The 19,933-nt window shown below is 42.4% G+C and overlaps 1 protein-coding gene and 5 non-coding genes across 6 annotated transcripts; all 6 read right to left on the minus strand.

The window, feature by feature from the left end:
• Nucleotides 1-427: 427 nt before the first annotated feature.
• RPL4 (ribosomal protein L4) lies at nt 428-17,610 on the minus strand. The gene is made up of 10 exons (XM_086957995.1): nt 17,398-17,610; nt 14,481-14,652; nt 14,079-14,185; nt 13,717-13,855; nt 12,966-13,090; nt 7,200-7,329; nt 1,534-1,690; nt 1,361-1,444; nt 733-853; nt 428-628 (listed from the first exon to the last, which is right to left on the minus strand). Exons 1-10 carry the CDS (start codon nt 17,398-17,400, stop codon nt 506-508), a joined length of 1,161 nt encoding a protein of 386 aa, XP_086814121.1. The 5' UTR covers nt 17,401-17,610; the 3' UTR covers nt 428-505.
• On the minus strand, nt 7,068-7,134 carry LOC147733369 (small nucleolar RNA SNORD18). The gene has a single exon (XR_015308820.1). It is a non-coding gene; the product is annotated as a small nucleolar RNA SNORD18 (small nucleolar RNA).
• Nucleotides 13,291-13,361, minus strand: LOC147733370 (small nucleolar RNA SNORD18). The gene has a single exon (XR_015308817.1). It is a non-coding gene; the product is annotated as a small nucleolar RNA SNORD18 (small nucleolar RNA).
• LOC147733371 (small nucleolar RNA SNORD16) lies at nt 13,916-14,015 on the minus strand. The gene has a single exon (XR_015308824.1). It is a non-coding gene; the product is annotated as a small nucleolar RNA SNORD16 (small nucleolar RNA).
• On the minus strand, nt 14,273-14,343 carry LOC147733372 (small nucleolar RNA SNORD18). Its single transcript, XR_015308819.1, has one exon. It is a non-coding gene; the product is annotated as a small nucleolar RNA SNORD18 (small nucleolar RNA).
• Nucleotides 14,769-14,870, minus strand: LOC147733373 (small nucleolar RNA SNORD16). Its single transcript, XR_015308823.1, has one exon. It is a non-coding gene; the product is annotated as a small nucleolar RNA SNORD16 (small nucleolar RNA).
• Nucleotides 17,611-19,933: the final 2,323 nt, after the last annotated feature.

The raw sequence follows: 19,933 nt of genomic DNA on the forward strand, positions 1-19,933 counted from the left end.
AATATAGTAGGCTGAGCTGCACACAGAATAGCTACTCCTAGGTAGATGAGAGCTACCATTAGCTCATGAGATACTCATTGGAGACCTGCTCTTAACTGTGGAACCAACTATCACTGGGCATTACCTCAGACATTGGAGTTACTTTGCTAACAAAGAAACTGCAGTTTTTCCTCTGGAAATTTACCTGAAATGATCTGTACTAGTAAACATTTTCCCCGTTAGGTGCTTATTTCTTTATGAAACAAAACATGCTGCCTTAAAACAAAATGTGAAAACTGTGATGGATCAAAAACAGATCTGTTGACTGGGTGTGAGTGTTTGATTGGTTCAGATGCGTCCATCACCACCCCTTTTGTACCGCTTAACACAAAATATGACCATCTCCTTGGAACTGCAACTCGAGTAAAATAATCTTTGCTTAAAGAACTGAAGTTTAAGCACTTTATTATGGCTAGACCTGTTTTACAGCCAGTTTGAACCATTGTTTAGAAACACTGTCTCAGGCTCATTTGGAGGGTTTCCCCTTGACTTTCTTCTTGGGATCCGTGGACTTTTTGGCTTCCTTGGGTTTTTTGTCTTCCTTGGGTACTTTGACAACTTCAGGCTTCTCAGTTTTGTCTGGTGTTGGCTGTTAGGAATAAAAAAAAAAACGTTTAAAAAAAGTTGAGCAACCCAGTTTTACTGTTCAAACAATCAACTTGTTACCATGCATTTAATTTACAGCTCACTTACTTTGGGAAGATGACGCAGGATTGCATTGCGGCGTACAGTCTTTGCATACGGGTTCAGTTTTACCATCATTCTCAAATTCTTAAGAGGATTCTTCTTAAGAACTCTGCGTTTGATCTTTTTGCTACAGATGTAAACAAACATTGACATTTGGTTACATTATTAAGTTCACAGCAGAGAGCTAGTTCAGCTGAACATTAGAATTTAGTCTTTGAAGAAAACAGTAACCTTGATACATAACTGTAAAGCATGCAACTAAAACTCAACATGCTTTTGGTGGGTAAATGTCAACTGCACTACCACAAAATACTGTCCAGGATACAATATTTTACACTTACAATGAAAATGAAAGTCCAGCAAAGTTTCACTAAGCAGGAAAGACCTTTATCTAACATTCTAGTTAAACAATTTGTTCGCAGGTCTGGGTACCCACACATGTAGATGCTGCGCTGCAAACGTATGTACAATAACAAATAACTTGGTTTAAGCAAGAAAACCACAACTGATATTCGTCAAGTGCAATACAATTAACTAGCAGAGGAATAAAGTGTGGTAAGCAATCCCAACACAGTTCAGAACTTCACATTACAAGGTTGGTGGCCAAAAAAAAACAATACAGTTGCCCACTTACTTTGGTGCACGCAAAGCCTTTTGGATCTCTTGGCTTTTCAGGATCCTGCTAAGATCTGTATTAGTCATCTTGTGCATTGGTAGGCTGAAAAATATAATGTATATGGAGTATTTTTTAGTGAATGCATCAATTAACACTACAAAACGAAGCAAATTAGTGGAATGAAAGCTTACTTGTAGCTGGACTTAAGCGTTGCAGGTTTACGCCACGTGCCATACAATTCATCCAGCTTGCGGAAGGCGCTCTCTGTCCAAATGCAGAAACGCCCAACGTGCCCACCAGGAGCTAGTCTAAGAAGATTCAGCTTGTTAACGTTAAGCAGAGTAATGCCTGTGAAGAAAAGGAATCAAGAGCAAATAACTTATAATGCACATCAAGTAACACTTTTTAACAAAAAGACATTTGTTGATATCAAAGCAACATGCTACATTAAGTAACTCAGATTCCAAGGAAAACAGATCTGGGGGGCAGAACAAAGGCAGACCATAAACCAGTTCTAGTTCTATCCACTGGAAAAACTCCCAATTAGACAATCTGATACTACAATGGCCAATCTACATGCAGTTTGCTGTGATGGAAATTAAAACTATTCCTTCACAGATTTCGTTCAAAGCTGGAAAATTAAGTGTTCCTTGGGATGAAAAACCCCCTGTATGACTTCCGGAAGCTGTGCTGCAATGATTACGTTTGTGGACAGTACATTTTTAAGTCTCACCCACCGGACAGTAAAAGCTGTCAAGTTGCGAAAGACTGAATATAAACCTACAATGGCCTTCCAGCCCGTCCACCGATTACCAGTGGTTGGCTTGGTCACACATGCTTAGTCGAAAACTTGCCATGTCTAGCTACTGCTTGTCTCTCCCATGGAGCATACCCCCTTTGCCATACTGCTAATTTATTCTTCCATTGCACCCTTCTATGGAACTGTTTTTTGGTTATGCACAGAGCATGTATTTTCCAGGTCATCATGTGCTTCCCCCAATTCCCCCCCCCGCTCACCCAAACTCATATGTTGCTCTTGATCATGTGCTTATCCCTTTCCACCCCTTCCTCAAGCATTCCTTCATCCCTTGTATGCTGCCTCCTACACCCTCATCCCTTGTGTGCTCCTCCCACACCCTATCTTCCACTAGCAGCACAAATTCGATTTATTTTTTAACAGTTTTCTGCTTTAGGCCAGAAAGCAATTTATAGCCTAGCAAGAAACAAACAGTTACTGGGCAATACCTATAAATATCCCAGAGAATCTAAATATTCCTTCAAGTTCTGGGAGAGTAAAATACTTGGAACAGCTTTTAAATAAACCCTGGTTTGATTTTGCTTTTAAATCCACCCCGGCTTGATTTTGCCCAATACCACGTGAATTGGACTAGTGGCAAGTTACTTATTAGACTAACTGAATCACTGCATCTTAACTGATTAACTTTTTTCAGCTTTGTGCCACCCAAAAACAAAATGCTTACTTACCGGTATGAGTTTTGCAGCTTACATTTAAAGCATTACACCTTCTGGTGGAAGAGTGGCGCAGCAGCCAGGGCAACTGACGCCGGAACCTGGGGGCTCATGGTACGATCCCCAGTGCCGGCGGCAGATCAGCCCAGCACCATGTGACCAAGCAATAGCTCGCTTAATCGTCCTGAGGGCCCCCGGCGCCTTGACACCTTCGGGTAATTGTTTGCGCTTTACAAATACTGAACATTTCTGTGCATCATTTTAACAACTAGTGGTTGGGTCCGGAATACATTAGTCTTCATTCCCCCCCCACACCCGGCTCAGTTATTGGGCGAAATCTGGCCATTTAGTGCTATGGCCGCCCTTTAATGTTCAAGATATACCCCTAACCCCCCCCCCCCCGCAAAAGCCCCATGCCTGGTCACAATCTCTGGTATATTGTTTCTCCTGGGTGACTTTTCTTTGCCTTACCAGCTTCCTGTTGTATTTGAAAGGTTTAGTCTCCTCTTATCTTTGTTACACCATTTCTTGATGAGGTGGGTGAGTCACATACAAATCTAGTAAATTCTTTAAGCTGCAAAACTAATACCAATAAGAAACAATTTTGAATCGCAGGGTGCTCTTTTCTCGAGTCACAACGGTTCATGGATTTTGTTAGTTTCTTTGGAGATAGGATTGAAATTAGGTTAAACTAGCTAACAAAGGCTTCCGAATTCTGCCTGTGCCACGGTTTACTTGATTAGCCATGCAGCAGTGTCTTGTGAAGGTGTACAGATATAACCATGAGGCTGCCATACAACTCATTGGAACGTTTGCTAGAAAAGGGTGACTCAATTTTTCTTGTGGAATGAGCTCTGGGTCTTTCCCCAGATGCACTCCTGAATTGTGGCAACATCTGGATTATACATAGTTATGGTGCCTTTTGCCAGCAGTGAGCCGGTTTGAATTTGCAAATGATAGAGAACTGGCTTCCTTTCCGAACTTAGTCATTTCTAGGTATAACATTACTGCCCATGCACATCTAGTGTAAAGGGCTTTTATGGCTTGCATTTTATGTTGGGGAAAAAAAAACTTAATAGCCATACTGCGCGAATCATGTGGAACTGAAATAGTGGGAAGCATATATTGCTTAACTTGACTATTTGCTGATACTGTTTCAGGGTGGTTAATACGTGCAGCTCGCTTACCTTGCACAGCGATGCGATTGCAATTAGGAATGTGGTCTTTAACCCCTTCCATGCTGGTGACGAACCCCAGCCATCATGCACTACAGTGCTCGTGTGCTGATGACGGCTGGGGTTCGTCATGGCCCGCCCGTGTTCTGCCGGTTGCAGCACACGGGGAAAATCGCGGCCGCACGGAAGGGGTTAAAGTAGCTCAAAAGGTTCCATTAGTTGTGTCAGCAGCAGGTTGAGGTTCCATATGGGCCAATCTAGGTGGAAATCATGGTCACTCTTTCTATAAACCTGCCGATGTTGTGGTTCTCCCTATATGACCTCAAGTAGACTACTGCTGCTGCCAAGAGAAATTATAGTGAAGCCTAGGTGAAACTGTTGGGTCTACAAAGTATGTTATTTGACCTCAGTGGATCTTATTTGGGATATGGGAACTCAGACGAAACTTTAAGCAGATTAGCAATGAAACTTTGGCCCCTTTTATGAATGAGTTTAGACCTTCCATTGATCATGACGTAAACTCCGCAGCAATGGGTCTGACTAACCATCTCTAGAGCTGTAGACATTCTGGCTCCTGCCAAACAGTGCTATTGCGCCCGCAAGAGTCCCTCCATGTCCTGGTTATCTGATCACCTTAGACTGAGACAGGGCTGTAGAAAACAAGAAAGGAAATTGCATGCCCACCCCGATCCAGCTGGAAAAACACAACATAAACTGCTTAAAGCGTACAAGCTAGCAATAACGGAGGAGAAAAAGGCCTATTATGCCAATTTGACGGCATCTTTAAAATCTAGAGATCTCTTCAAGATACTCCCTTTCTGTCCCTAAGATCGTGGATCGGATAGTTGAATCTCAGGAGCTCTGCGGTAATATTTAATCTTTTTTTCCATACTAAAAATCGCTGACATCTATAAATCCCTCAAACTCTTCAAAACAGGACTGGATGTTAGCGTCCCGCTACCTTCCTCCTACGGGTCTGTCCCTCTGGTGATTAAGCCGGCGCCTAGTTTCCTTGATTTCCCGCCGTTCACATCTGATGGGATAAATCACCTCCTGGATAACACCAAGTCAGGTTCTCCCCTGGACCCATGCCCTTTAAAAATCTTGAAGTCATGTAAGGAGGCGATTGTTCCCCTTCTTGAGGTGATGAACTGGGCTATTGCAGAGGGAATTTTTCCCTCCTGTTGGAAAATGGCGGTCGTAAAACCACTCTTGAAAAAGGCCTCGCTGGACCCCGGGGTCTTGAAAAACTTCCGTCCAATTTCTTTGCTACCGGCCCCTGCTAAGATTCTGGAGGCTCACTTAAATTGCCACCTTGACTCTAACCTCTTGGACATCTCGCAACATGGCTTCCTAAGTGTTCATAGCACAGAATCTGCCCTCACTGTTGTCATTAATAACATCCGGACTAAGGTCGACATGGGCCATACCACTCTTTTGGTGCTTCTCGACCTCACAGGGGCCTTCGACACCCTGTCTCCCTCGGTATTGGTTTCCAGGCTGGGGGAGATAGGTGTTGGAGGCTCGGCACTTAGTCTCTGGACTTCCTTTCTCCATCAAAGGGAACAAAGAGTCAAGTTGGGGGACTTTGTCCCCTCCAAGCCTGTGCAATGTGGGGTCCCTCAGGGCTAAGCCTTAAGTCACCTATTGTTTAATATTTATGTGACCCCCCTTGCTTTGGTTGTGAGATCCTTTGGGTTTGGGGTGCTGTCATACGCCAACGACACCCAAATTATGGTCTCTCACCCAGTCGGTGGCTGACTGCTTCGAAGTTCAGGTCTTGTATGAAAGCAGTTGCCCATAGGATGATCCGTTTCCTGAAACTTAACGGAGATAATACAGAGGTCCTGATTTTGAGGTAGTCAAGACATTTGGTCTTGCGATTGGTGGCCGGCTTCTCTAAAGGACTGTCCTGTCTCCTCCCACTCAGCCAGAAATCTGGGGGTTCTGATGGATACCACTCTCCTTTGACCTTCAGTAGGACGGTGTCCACCTGTTGTGGTATCATCAGGATCCTCAGAAAGATTGCTGCCTACCTCTCTCCAGATGCCCGAAAGCAAGCTACAGTGGCCCTGGTCTCTTAGAGACTGGACTACTGTCATGCTTTATATGGGGGTATGAGCAAGTTCTCTGTTCATCGCCTTCAAATGGTACAGAATGCTCCCTCGACTTGCTTCAATATCACAGGCTCGGAAAGGCCTCCATTGGCTTCCTGTCCAGGCGAGGATATCCTTCAAACTTCTGTCTCGCCCATGGGGCCTTTAATGGCTCTGGAGGCATCAGCTCTCTTCATCCTTAGTAGAGTGCTTTGCTCCTCCTCTAAAAATCTTTCTGGTTCCGAGATTTGTAAAAGCTAGATGGGGAGGGGGGGGGGGGGGGGGGGGGGGGGGGAGGTAGAGCCTTTTCCACTCTGGCGCCCAGGCTCTGAACTTCCTTCCTCCAGAACTGGCCTCCTAACCCTCGCCGGGTCTGTTTCGTAAACTATTGAAAACTTGGCTCTTTCTGGAGGCTTACTCTTAAATCTTGGATTTGGTGCTGTAAGACCTTGGTGCTTTGTCTGTTTGTCCATCTTGTTATGGCTGGTGCATTGATGCCCTTGGGCTAAGTTGCGCATTATAAGACACCTCATTCATTATTTCATGCCGTGGAACAGTTTAATTGCAATGCACCACAGCACGGATCTACATTGTAGCAATTTCTTGTATTTGTTTTTACATTTTCCGCTGGGCAGTCTATGGATCTCTGTTCTGTTGGCAAGTCTATAGATGGGCGGTTTAGGTGCCCAAACTCAGTCTGCAGGAGCCAGGCCACTAGACTGCTGGCAGTGGACCCCGCTTCCCTGCATGGAGAGCAGATGTGTTGCTGTTAGTCTTTATATTTTCTGGCACCATTTCTACTAGGTCTTAGAACCACATCAGCCTTGCCCATTGGGGGGCAATTACAACTGTTGTGACTGTCTGCACTGGTGTAAAGGCATACGTAACACCTTGATCAGTCTATCAATAGGGTATTCCCTGAAGTCTTGGCATTTTACATTTTCTGGAGTTGGGAACAAGTGGACCTCTGGGGTACCTCACAGAAAGGTCAGTACTTCCACTGAAGTCATGTATTTCAGAAACACGGACCATGAAGTGGAGATCATTCCTCAAGAGCACATCCCCCAAAATGTGGAAAGCTGCCTCGATATTGCTTATCACAACAAGTCAAATTACCTGGAATATTTCTGAAAGCCTTGATAATGCCGTTGTCCTCGCTGTAAATGATACAGGGGCCTCTTCGGTGAATGCGACGGCGGTTTCTCATCTTTCCCTTCCCAGCACGCATACGTTGGGATGCATAAACCTACAGGTAGGCGACAAGACGGGAATAAACATAACAAAAAACAAGCAATGCATAAGATTAACGAGAAAGACCTCAATGTCAGATAATCATCGTCACTGTTCTTCTGAAACACGAACTAGTGAAAAAGGATCAAGTTGAAAAGGTTGTTCTGAAGAATACATAGAGTGCATGACCCCAAGTTTGATTCTTGATTCTGCTACACTACAGATACAATTGAATCATTAAATACAGCTCTATAGCAGTTTATTTGAGAAACATCGGAATGAATATAGGTTCTTAAAAAGATTAACATCAACTGTCCTGTTAAACATAGCTTCACTAGCCGAATCAGCAAACACTGTTGCATAATTAATCAGCAGCATATTGCCATGAACCACTGGTAGCACTTACATTATGAAAAGTCAGTAGCTTTAGAATCTTTACATCACTTATGAAAATGTTATAACAAACCGCTAACTTTAACGCATATAAATTGAAATGCATTTCAATTTAAAAACATCAGGAAGTTTCCTTGTAAAATCAGAAGAGACATTTTGGGGGGAGGTCAGAGGGGGGCTGCGGAGGGGAAGGTTTTTTTGTTCAAATTCGGGGCACCTAGGTTCAAGAAGGTTCGGCTGAAAGTTTTTAGGGCAGCCCTTGTTCTTTGGCACAAGGTTAGACGTAGATGGGGTACAGGGTATTACTCACTTCGCTCCTATTTGGAATTCCCCAGGGACTCCATTATGGTTGAGGGATAGCCTTGCAACCCGAATTAAAAGGTCTGGGATTACAACCTGGTCAGAGCTTGTGTCGGCCGAAGGCGTGTACTTGTGGGAGGCTTTAAGAGACAGTCGGTAGCTGCTTTTCTAGATTCAAATATTCACAAATGGTATCTTGGTATGCATCAGAAAAGGACATACAAGGAAATTGGGAGATGGAGCAATTACTACAAGTACGTATTAAAAGAAAGGAGGTTTCCTTGTGGTACAAGAAGTTCATGGGGATTGAAGATTTGGAGCTTCTCCTGCAGTATACAGCATGGAATCTGTTCTTGAGCCTGTATGAAGATTTGTATGAACCCTCCCTGAAGCTTCTGTACAAATTAGTAAAACTGGCTAGTCTAAAAAAGACTAGGCTTCTCTATACCCTGGCAAAGATCGCTGAGTTTGCACCATTATCTGCCCCCAAATGTCCCAGGTTTAACTCTGAACGCTAATGACATCCACATCTTTTATGAATGTCCTGATCAGAGATCTTTCTGGAGGAGGGCGGAGGACGTTAAGTGGCATCTTTTAACTTAAAATTAAGGGCAATCTCTCATTGGTAATATTTGGGGATGATGGAATAAATGTGAAGAATCTCCAGCAGGTACATAGAAGCCTTTTGTTATATTTGATACTAATAGTTCGAAGATAAGTTTGTAAGAAGTGGACAGACCCGCTGCCCCCATCGTATGATTGGTTAAAAGTTGCATTTGCCACAGCATGCACAGACTAGGTGGGAAAACCTGAGATCAGGGAGAACATCTGGCAGGCCCTACTCTCTAGGTGTGGGGAGCTGGCCCTACTCTAGGTGTGGGGAGCTGCATTTGGTATAGTTCCGTTCCGGAACAATCTGGTCCTAGGATTACACCATGCCTTCAACAATGGGGGTGGGCCCGGTTTGGCCGATGCATTTGCAGTAGCGCTGGGTGCATAGGTACGAATTTATGTCTTCTGAGAATTGCAGATGTTTGTTGGTGAGATGAGGATAAAAATATAAATTAAAAAATCTTTTCTAATCACTCAAGGTCTTCACAAAAAATATTCTACAGCTTACAAAGTATCAGCAAATCTCCTAACCTTTAAAATGAGCTCCATTCATTTCCTGCACAAGTCCGTCTCGCACAAAGCTGTTCACACCAGCAACAACGTGATGCAAGGAATTTGCAAAACTACATTTTCTAGTAGTTTATTAAAACTTTATACCAAGAACTTCTACAACCTCCTAATGTCCCTTCTGGCTTATATTCTACATCTACATTTCCTCAGTAAAGTTATATTTTACCAATAGATGTGTTTATAACTGATGACCAGCACTCCCATCTTTGTGCCCAGTTACCCTGTGGCATCCCCAGGTGCTACAGTAACACTATGGAGCAACAGCAAACCACTGACTGGACCAAGGACTAAATGAATGGCATGTAGCACAGTTTCCTTGCTAAGAAATAGCCTGGATAGATCTTTTCTAACTATGGGCAGCATTTAATAAAAGTAACACCTCAGCACCCTTCAAATGAATTCACTTTGTTTTAACAATTATAGTTTGCACCACTTTTCACTGGGGGCTACAAATGCGATCAAGTTTCAAGTACGTAAATGTTATTTAGCACAAGACCTATACTTTGGCATGCCCGGAGGTTGCAATAGCCTTGAAAATGCAAAGTCTCTACATACTTTATGCAATGAAGGAAGTCTTAGAGCTGTGGCACTAAGCCCAAAATGTGGCAAATGTCAAACATTTTCGAAACTCCTGGGAAGAGCTCAGAATTCTTAGGCAATTGTGCTTCTAGCCCAGAAGGTTTTAGCCAGGGATCTGTGGACCCCTGGGTTATGCGGTGAGCGGGGTGGGGACGACCTGGGAAATTATAGAAAAATTATATTAGCAGATTTAATTATATGAACATACACCATGTTTGTATCCTTAGACTGATTCGTGGGAGCAGCTCAAGTATAGGAAACTTATTTTCTTAATGGCCTGGTGGCCTTAATTTAAACAAGGTCATGAGCTACCAAGTTAAAATCATGAGCAAATTCTAGACACTTTCAACAATGAACAAGTGTTGTAGAATAAAAACTGAAACATGTATCTGTACATGTAGCAGCCTAAACTCGCTGAAGTTAATGGTTCGGGTGTCTCGATTACTTGTTAGCCTCAAAAAAGAATACAAGACTGGATCCAGGAACAAAAGTAAAAAAACGTTATCTATAATCGGTATTTTGTAAACGCATTACATGGTGGGTAGGAAATGATAAATTGTAAATTCAAAACTACAAAAATAAAATCTCTGAAAAACTGCACGTTTACATTGCATAGGTGCCATTTATTAGCAGTTCTGTATGGAAAGGGGCACCGATTCACATGAGGTAAATAAATAAAGACTCAGCAGGGTCATGATGTCAATCCCCACCACTCAATTAGTAAAATAAGCCATTGAAGTAAACAAATGAGTGAAATCTAACCAGTAGTAGGGAATGGGTAGGCTGTAAGCCCATAGCTCACTCGCAACCATACAGCTGTCACTGCCTGATAGGCAAGACCTTAATAGCCTTTTGGGGGCAACTGGCCCCAGTCCAACTTAAGGAACAGGAATGTTCCTTACTATGGAGATCCACCTCACGACATAAGATCTCCCCTGCTCTCGCTCAAACCAAATTCTGGCTACTACACAAGGCATTCTAGACCCCTTCCTGGTTATTTGCATTAGGGCTCCGGAAGGACGCAACATGCTGGAACTGTAAACGAGAGACGGGGGACTTAGCACACCTTCTCGTTCAGAGTACTTTACTTAAATCATTTTGGGACAAAATCTTTGCCTCCATACCTGGCTTGTGTACTAGTACTATGGTTATGCCGGAAGAACTGAGTCAGTCTCCCGCCATTCAAATCAGAGGCCACTGAAGTCATTTGCGGCGTGCCACAAGGATCTTCACTCAGCCCCACCCTCTTCAACGTATACATGAGCCCCCTCGCGGCCATCGCACGCCAACACAACCTCATCATCTCCTACGCTGATGATACTCAACTGATCCTCTCACTCACCAAAGACCCCAACACCGCCAAAACCAACCTACATGAAGGAATGAAAGAAGTAGCCGAGTGGATGAAGCACAGCCGCCTGAAACTGAATTCAGACAAAACAGAAGTCCTAATCTTAGGTACCTCCCCCTCCGCCTGGAATGACTCTTTGTGGCCAGAGGCACTTGGAAAAGCACCCATCCCGACGGACCACGCACGGAACCTGGGCGTCATCCTGGACTCCTCACTCTCGATGACCAGACAAGTCAACGCCGTCTCATCATCTTGCTTCAACATTCTTCGCATGCTCATAAAAACATTTTGCTGGATCCCCACCGAAACTAGAAAAACGGTCACCCACACACTGGTTACAAGCCGTCTGGACTACGGAAACCCTATAAGCCGGTACCACCGCAAAAGTTCAGAAAAAACTCCAACGTATCCAGAACGCATCAGCCAGACTCATACTAGACATCCCGCGTAAAGACCACATTTCTGATCACCTGAAAAACCTCCACTGGCTCCCCGTCAATAAGAGGATTACACATTCCACCTCCTAACCCACGCACACAAAGCACGTTACGATCTTGGACCCGATTGCCTTAACACACCACTTTCCTTCTACACCCCCTCCCGCCAGTTACGCTCCTCCAACCAAGCCCTTGCTGCCGTACCTCGCATCCACAAAACCACCATGGGTGGAAGATCCTTCTCCTACCTGGCAGCTAAAACCTGGAACTCACTTCCTATTCACCTTCGCCTCACTCGGAACCACCTAGCATTCAGAAAGCAACTTAAAACCTGGATATTCGACAAGTAACTCCCCACCCTTCCTCAAGCGCCTTGATACCCTCTGGATATGTAGCGCGCTATATAAATTATTTGACTTGACTTTAACCTTCCCACAAACTTGAATTCTGACTAACTAAGACCTATTGGACCCGCTATTAACCTCTGCAGCGAAAGTAATCCTTGCCAACTGGAAAGACACGAGCAAGACATCACATAAAAGCTGGATAAACCGGATCCACCTCAGATGGGCAGACAACATAGCATTGCAAAACGTCCCATGGAAACAATCATCCAGGACGATGTGGAACTCTCTAGACAAGTTTCTAGACTCTTACAAACCTCCATGAAGAAAGTGTGCACCACGGAACATATCCTGATATCTATATGTCAACCCAATATCGGGGGCCATTGTGCCAACATGTGCACAGAAATGCGAAAGTGTTTCTACAGCTCGTCTAGCCGTTGCTCTACCTTCCCCTCCATCCTTCCTTTCACCTTTTACCGATTGCTGGGAACAGTCTCAGGTTATCCACAAAGACGCTCTATCCTCAATAGATGTATACATATGTAAAACTATGCCTAGGATACAGTATGGTTACCCTGATATATGCTTTCTGTATACCTTGTAAAAATCAATAAAGTACTATGAAATCAAAAACAAAAAACTCGGAGTGGTGAAAGCGTCACATTGCACCACGATTGAATTGTTACCAATTTTTAAAAAAGCACTTTCATGGAAATTAGTTCAAGAATTCATTTTTAGATAAAAACATCTTTTCCTTTTTCAAGTTTTATAAAAACGAATCCAGCAGGATTACAACATTGTTAAGTGGCTCAAATATTACTACTCTAGCAAAGCTACCATTAGGTTAACCTCTGCATAGGTTTCTCAAAACCTACACGAAGAAACGGATCCTAAAAGCATATAAAATAAAAATGTGCAGGGAGTTAAGTGAGGAAATACGAGAATGTATGTTGCATTTAAAGGAATCCAGTTTAAAGATGCCACCCTGGAAAGATCTATATTTTTTTTAGCAGAGAAGGGTTACACAAGATTGCCAATGAACAAATGTAAGTATCGCACCCACCTTCTTGATGTCATTCCAAGCTTTCAACTTCTTGAGAAGCAGTACGGCTTCCTTAGTCTTTTTGTAGCCTTCAATTTTGTCTTCAACCACCAAAGGGACCTCTGGAACCTCTTCGATTCTGTGGCCTAAAACAGATAAAAATTCAGCCAGTGCTTCATTCAGTCGTGACTTCTTGTTAGTGAATTTGAGTACTCACTTAGGAACAATGACCAGCACAAATATTTTAATAATTACTCCCTGAACAGAAATCTTAAATGAATATATTGTGTTGACTTGCATGAAACAAATATGTCCAGTCATTCCTAACAGCCAACTTCACTTATTACAGACCAGAACTTCCACTAAAATCATGTGGTTCAGAAACTCGGACCAATGAAGTGGAACTCATCATTTTAAGATGGCAAGATACCGAGCGAAATGGGTGTCATAAATAAGGAAACTCCCAGGTTATCCAGTTTGAGGTCTTAGATTAGAATTAGACACCGTGGAAACAATACATGGTACCTTATTAAGAAAACTAAGATCAATAAAGAATGCACTTTGAGTTCAGGGTTCTCCTGCCTTCCTTGTAATCACTTTATTCAGCCAGGTCCTTTGCAGTTACTGCATGTTTCACCCGCACATGATGAATGTGTTCTAAATATTCAGCACCAGAGACAAATGTACAGGCTATGTATGCCATGGATAGTTTCAGGTCACCAGTGCTGTCTTTTCTGCTACGATTAGAGCGCCCCCCAGTTACCATACATACCCTTTGACATTACCAGGGCAGGGAGAGCTGAAGCAGCCAACGCTGAGCAGATTGCATAACGTTTCTGTGTAATATTCACTCTACGATGCCATCGTCTCCATGTTTTGGTAGGGGCAAACATGCGACCTCCACGACACATCTAATTCTTATATTAAGGAATAACTGTTATATAGGTATATATTAGTGGGTGTATTCTAGTTGCTCAGATTAAAAGGCTTCGTCAGTCAACTCTACAGGCATATGACAGCAGGCAACCGTCACCATGTACAGAGTAAGACGCAAATTACAACATCACAGCAAATAATTCTCTTTTAAAAAAAAATGGACACAAGTGGCTGATAGACAATAGATCAAAAGGATACGTTGCCGAAGGCACCCTGGCCAGACCTGTGCGTACCACCGCCACGTACACGAGGTATACGAGCAACAGCACGGCCTGTACCCCATGATTCAGCACTAGTTTGATGCCCTGAAAAAAAGGGAAAACATTCACTTATAAATTTAAAAACGTTGAAATGGCAAGTACACATTTCCACCCAATATATAACTTGTTAATGCAGTCAGAACTTCTACTTTTATCATGGATTTCAAAAACACGGACCAATGAAGTAGAAATCATCATTCTTATGTGGAAAGATTGAAAATCCACTTTGTAGCTCAAATGCCCAACAAACGCATATTCTGCGTATATGAACACTTTCTGAAATGAACTGACATGGCCACTACACTTACGGAATAAATGTAAACAGAAAAAAACGTCATACCTGCTAATTCACTGACAGCATAGGGTTGTCTATTGTTCTTCCGTAAGTTAGTGTGAACAAAGTTCACAATATCTGGGCGAATAGGAGCCTTGAACACAGCAGGCAAGGTGACATTTTTTCCTGATACCTCCCCCTTTTCGGAGTACACAGATATCAAGGGACGGGCGCAGGCCTGAATGGTAAAGAAATAAAGCATTAGTCAAGCTGCATTTATTATGGATCCACGCACACTTTTCTTCTTGGTATCAAGTCTGAAGATAAAGTGAGATGTTAACAGGGCCGTCAAGTTGCTCAGAATCAAAAATTATCGTCAGTCCGTAGTGGCAGTTCAAAGACAGCAGGCAACTGTCACTGACCACCAGGTAAGACGCAAATTACAACATCATAGCAACCATCTGTCAAAAGTACATTTTTATTCACTTTGACATGTTTTACTACGAACAAAAAAGCCACTTGTGGTCATATCATTGGTTTCAGAGAGTCTGATTTTGCAATTTTAAAACAGATAACAGTGTAAAGGCAATGAGTCAACAGTTGTACCACAACATTTAAGACGCTGGGTAGGTACTAGAAAGATAAAACTACCCGACCATTCTGCTTGGCTTAACTTTTTTTTTCTGATCCTTTATTGTAATCTCAAAGTACTGATGACAAACACTCCCTAAACCTCCCCAAAAATGGTTTATGCATGCTTGAATTATTCTTGCTCGGTTCTCAAAATAAAATATTTTACATGCTCGACTTTAAGGGTGTTAACACTCATCTTTGTTCCTATTCAATATTTTATTCTTATCAATAGGACTCAAGGTCTAGTACTGGTGACGTAAGAGTTCTGTAGAAGTACCGTTACGTTAAACCTTTCACATGTTATATTCATTTTAAAAAGCGAGCCGCGGCTCTCAACACTAACTCCTATCCAGCGAGTTCAAGCCGATTGGTTGTGCAGCAACAAATTTAGATAAAAGTCAAAAGACAACAACTGCACAAGTAGATAGTTTAAAATCCAGTAAGTAGCTGCTTAGACCGATTGCACAAAATTAAAGAGTAACAACTGTCGCGAGTTAATTAATACCTTTCTATAGACATGTAGAGTGATTTCAACACAAACTTTTAGGCAAACTAGTGTTAGACCATCCAATCTGAACTGTGCCAATTATTGAATGTATTATGTAATTGTAGCTTTCAAGTCGCTGAAGGCAGACAAATATAGTTGATTAAATGGTGGCATACATCCAGCAACTTTACATATTTAGAATACAATAGGTGTAACGTTTGCACCTCAAACCCACTTTTTGCACATTACATACACACGTGGACGGACACTGAAAAAAATGACATGCAAATAAGCTATAAAAACATACGTACACACCTACTCGTAAAGGCCAACAGGCATGCAGCCAAGAACCGTAACCGACCACCTAATACACAGGGACCTAAACTATTTCATAATTTTTTTGCTGAGCAGGTCACTATTATACGCTAAAACAGACTTAAAGCTCTAGATTTAGTAGCAGTGTAAAGAAAGTTACAAGAGCCTTTAAACTTTAACTATCCCCTCTATTAAAGGAAATAGTAACCGACGTTAGGTGTAAAGGAGGCGACCACTTAAGTAATTGGCGTCTAAGAGTTGGGAAAGGTACACATAGAAAAATGTAATGAATTCAAGGCAAGACGACGAATTACACAGAACATTGAATGGCAAATAACTGTTTCAAGTACACCTTTCACCTACTTTTAAAATCAAGATTTCGTTCAAACTCCCAGGTATCCAATTTGATAAATAGAAGTCCAGGATCAAAGATAGGAGTAACCTACATTAAAGGTGTAACAAACAACCCCACTTTGGAAACAAGGGCGTTAAATAGATCCTCAGCGGTGTTCTTTATGAAAGACAGTGTTCCTGCCTGAGACAGTGGGTATCCTTAGAATCTGGGAAATAAAAAGTCGGTTGCCAGGCCAAGAAGCTTGCCTAGCCTATTTTTAACAAAGCAGTTTCCCTAAATCGTTCCTGCATATTGAAAGCACGTTTTCCATTTAATTCGAACACCAACAAAAAAAGAGAAAGACAACATTTGCAACAGTGGATTAATTCAGTCCACGTCCATATTCACACCTATTAAAATATGGACTGAACTGGGATACAGAGGACCCATTTGAGAGGAAGGGAACGCATGGCCCTCAGGAGTACAACCAATCAGCGTGAAAGTTGCCGTGATAACTTTAACGAAATTTACTAAGTGATGGGGGTATATTGAGAAATCGGAAACTATCTGGAACACGTCCATAACCCCTCTTCCTTACAGATTAAGTGAACGCTCGTCTGCCACGGCTGGGAAGTAAAACAAAATTAGGCCGCCGAGCAAGTTTGAACGAACTGGGAAAATCCGAAATTTAACTAGAGGCTCCAGCAGTCTAAAACATGCACCGAACGACCTCAACCCCAGAAAAAATGTGCATAGATAAATGATGCACACTAGCGAAACAAGAGCAACAGGCTGGTTAAGTTTGATAACAGCCAGGAGTTGGCCGCGCTGTTTAGATGCCGGCCCATTTCCCATACTTTGTCAGTCAGCCTTCAGCGGACAACATCCTCGGACTTAAGCAAAAACGAACGATTCTTGCATGAATGCCTAATTTGTCTCCCCATGTACAAAAGTAAAATTCGACCGTACGCCCAGACTTCGTTGTGCGTCAAACTTGAACAGAGGGAGCCATTCACTCACGGTCTCTGGCGTGTGGTCTTCGCCTTTCCGCAGCCTAAGATGGCTTCATCCCTTTCGTCAACACGAGACATACGACAGTCGCATCGTAAATGTTGTTAACACCCTACGTATCTCTCAGGAACCTGCCAGCACCATCTTCTACACAAATCACTTGTTCTCAACACCACCTCTCACTGCCATCCTAATCTGCTCACCATTTTCTACCCCGGTACCCTCGGCGCGCCAGCTACACGCTACTGCCTCGATGGCGGCCACAGAAGGAAAAGGAAGTGCTTAGCACTCCGCTTTCAATATGTCCTTCCGCGCGCGTCACAGCAGTAAATACATTAATCACACGGAGGCAACCACCTATGCCATACAGGACAGGAAAATATAATAATATTCATTTTTTTTGCAACCCGTTCCTCAAAAGCCCGAAAACGGATTTAATTTGATTGAAAAATGAAACGAACTACTTTTTTTTCTAGGCGGAGTGATTCGATTCTGAAATGACTTCCAACTATACATTTTAATATTTTTTTTAAACACGTCATTATTATTTTATGTATGCATCGTACTGTTTTGAGAATGGTTTAATATATTCGAACTATGCTTCACTAAGAAAAAAAATACGGTTTAGTGCACATTTTCTTTTTAAAGTTCGTGACCCCAGTGGAATGGGCGCACACCATGACCTGGCGGAAGATATTCCCAGTGATGTCCTAAAATACAACTAGTTCGCTAACTGTACTTCCGTAATGTGCGCGCGCTTGGTGCTTTACGAGCAGTAAAGCTTTACGAGCAGAAAAGTACATCTTGCAGTGTAATTGAAAATATAACTTTATTGTATAAGAATTTGAAGAAACGGCGAATGAAATAAGCCGTCTAGAAACTCAAGTAATTAAGTTTAAGTATTTATTATATAAAAGGCCCAAAAGCAGCCAGTAGAACGCGTGACTGTCAAGAGAGCAGCTGTTAGCCGGAATGACAAGAATCCCATGACATCACTTAAATACAATACCAGTATTCTATATAACATCAAAAAGGGACTAGCAAGTGTAAGGTGAAAGGCAACTATCCAATTTTTATTTATTTTTCGCATGTTTTTATATAGCGGGAACTCGACTCGAAGGTATTGGAGCGCTTTACATGAGCACCGTATTTACATTACACATTCAGGCACGGGGAGATTAAGTGATTTGCCCAGAATCACAGGATGTGGACGGGACCTTGATAACTTTATACAAACAACGCTAACATATAGTTATTAATGTAAAACATCTCCATTTTTTCAAGAGAGAAAGATAAGCTTAAAATCAGAGATTAAAACATTACATATTCCTTATACATTTTAGGAAATAATGACAAGCTTCCAGAGCTGGTACAAATGCCCTTCATATAAATTTCGAGTGGATGTGCAATTTTCTCTGGGGACATTTGTTTCAGGGTAGGCATATCAGATGAGCAATAGTTCTCTGCCAAACACTCATTTTAATGTAACTGATCACTTCCTGTTAACTCATGACTATGTATCTGTGATAGGGGATTGAATTAACAAATTATTTGCGCACACACAATTTTGTGAATGTAATGGAGATTGTTGCGGATCCTGAATGTGTTAACCATATCACACCTACAAGCAGAGGCAGGGCCTGCGTCTCTACCATCGACTATGTTTTTATTTCCCCCTTATCAGAAGACTGTCTACTCAAAGCGGAGGTGATCGATACTATTCATGGAGATCACAATCCTGTACATGTAACCCTGAGACTCGCTCCTAGACCAACATTTAGTAAAGAATGTGGCGCAAGAGACCTGTCTGCCTCTACTGATAATCATAGATTGGTCTGGCGAGGTGCTGATAGCACAGTTTTATTTGGCAAGGTGGTTAAAGTGCATTTGGATGTTGTAGGCATTTGTTTGACTTTTAAAGAACATAATTTGGATGTAGTTGGCGCCTTCACGCAATTATGCGAGGACATCAAACACATGCTTTCCAGGCCTGCTAAGGAAACACCTTTAGGTCCCAAATGGTTCAATAGCGATTGCTCTGCAGCTAATAAAGATCTTAGAAGGGCAGTTGCAAAAATTCACAGAGACTAGGTGGCCATCAAATAGTGTAGACAACGATACAGGGCTGCCATTAAACTAAGAAAAGATGACTTAGTTAAGAACACTGGAATAAATTAGCATGTGCCGCTACACTAAAGGACGGGAAAAGTTTTTGGCAGGCTGTCAAAGCCATGAGGTCCATAGGACACCCGCTGACTCCCATCAGTTGTAATATCAGTAGCGAGTCATGGGGGAATGATTTCTCTAAGATTTATTCAGCTCCAGTCTAAAACATGGTCTTGAACGAGAATCTGGCAGCTACCAGGGTCCAGATAACCCTTTCTGAAGTAGAGGAAGCAATACATCAGAGTCTGGGCAATAAGGCTCCAGGCCCAGACGGCCTGCCAATTGATTTTATTAAACACCAGCCTGAATTTTGGGCGCCTCTTTTATTAAATGTTTTTAACAATTTATAATTTTAATTAATTCCAAAAACATGGTCTACCTGTATCATCGTGCCAATTTTTAAAAAGGGTGACCGTTCTAATCCAAGTTGTTATAGGCCAATGTTCCTGATCGACAATACATTGAACATTTTAGGGAGGATCCTGTTTAACAAGATCAGGGGATGATGGGCCGAGGACGGTCACATTCTCCATCCTTGCCAGTTGGGGTTTAGGAGCAAAGTTGGTTATACCG

Source organism: Lissotriton vulgaris, chromosome 2_1 (assembly GCF_964263255.1).
Source record: "Lissotriton vulgaris chromosome 2_1, aLisVul1.2, whole genome shotgun sequence".
Classification (NCBI taxonomy): Eukaryota; Metazoa; Chordata; class Amphibia; order Caudata; family Salamandridae; genus Lissotriton; species Lissotriton vulgaris.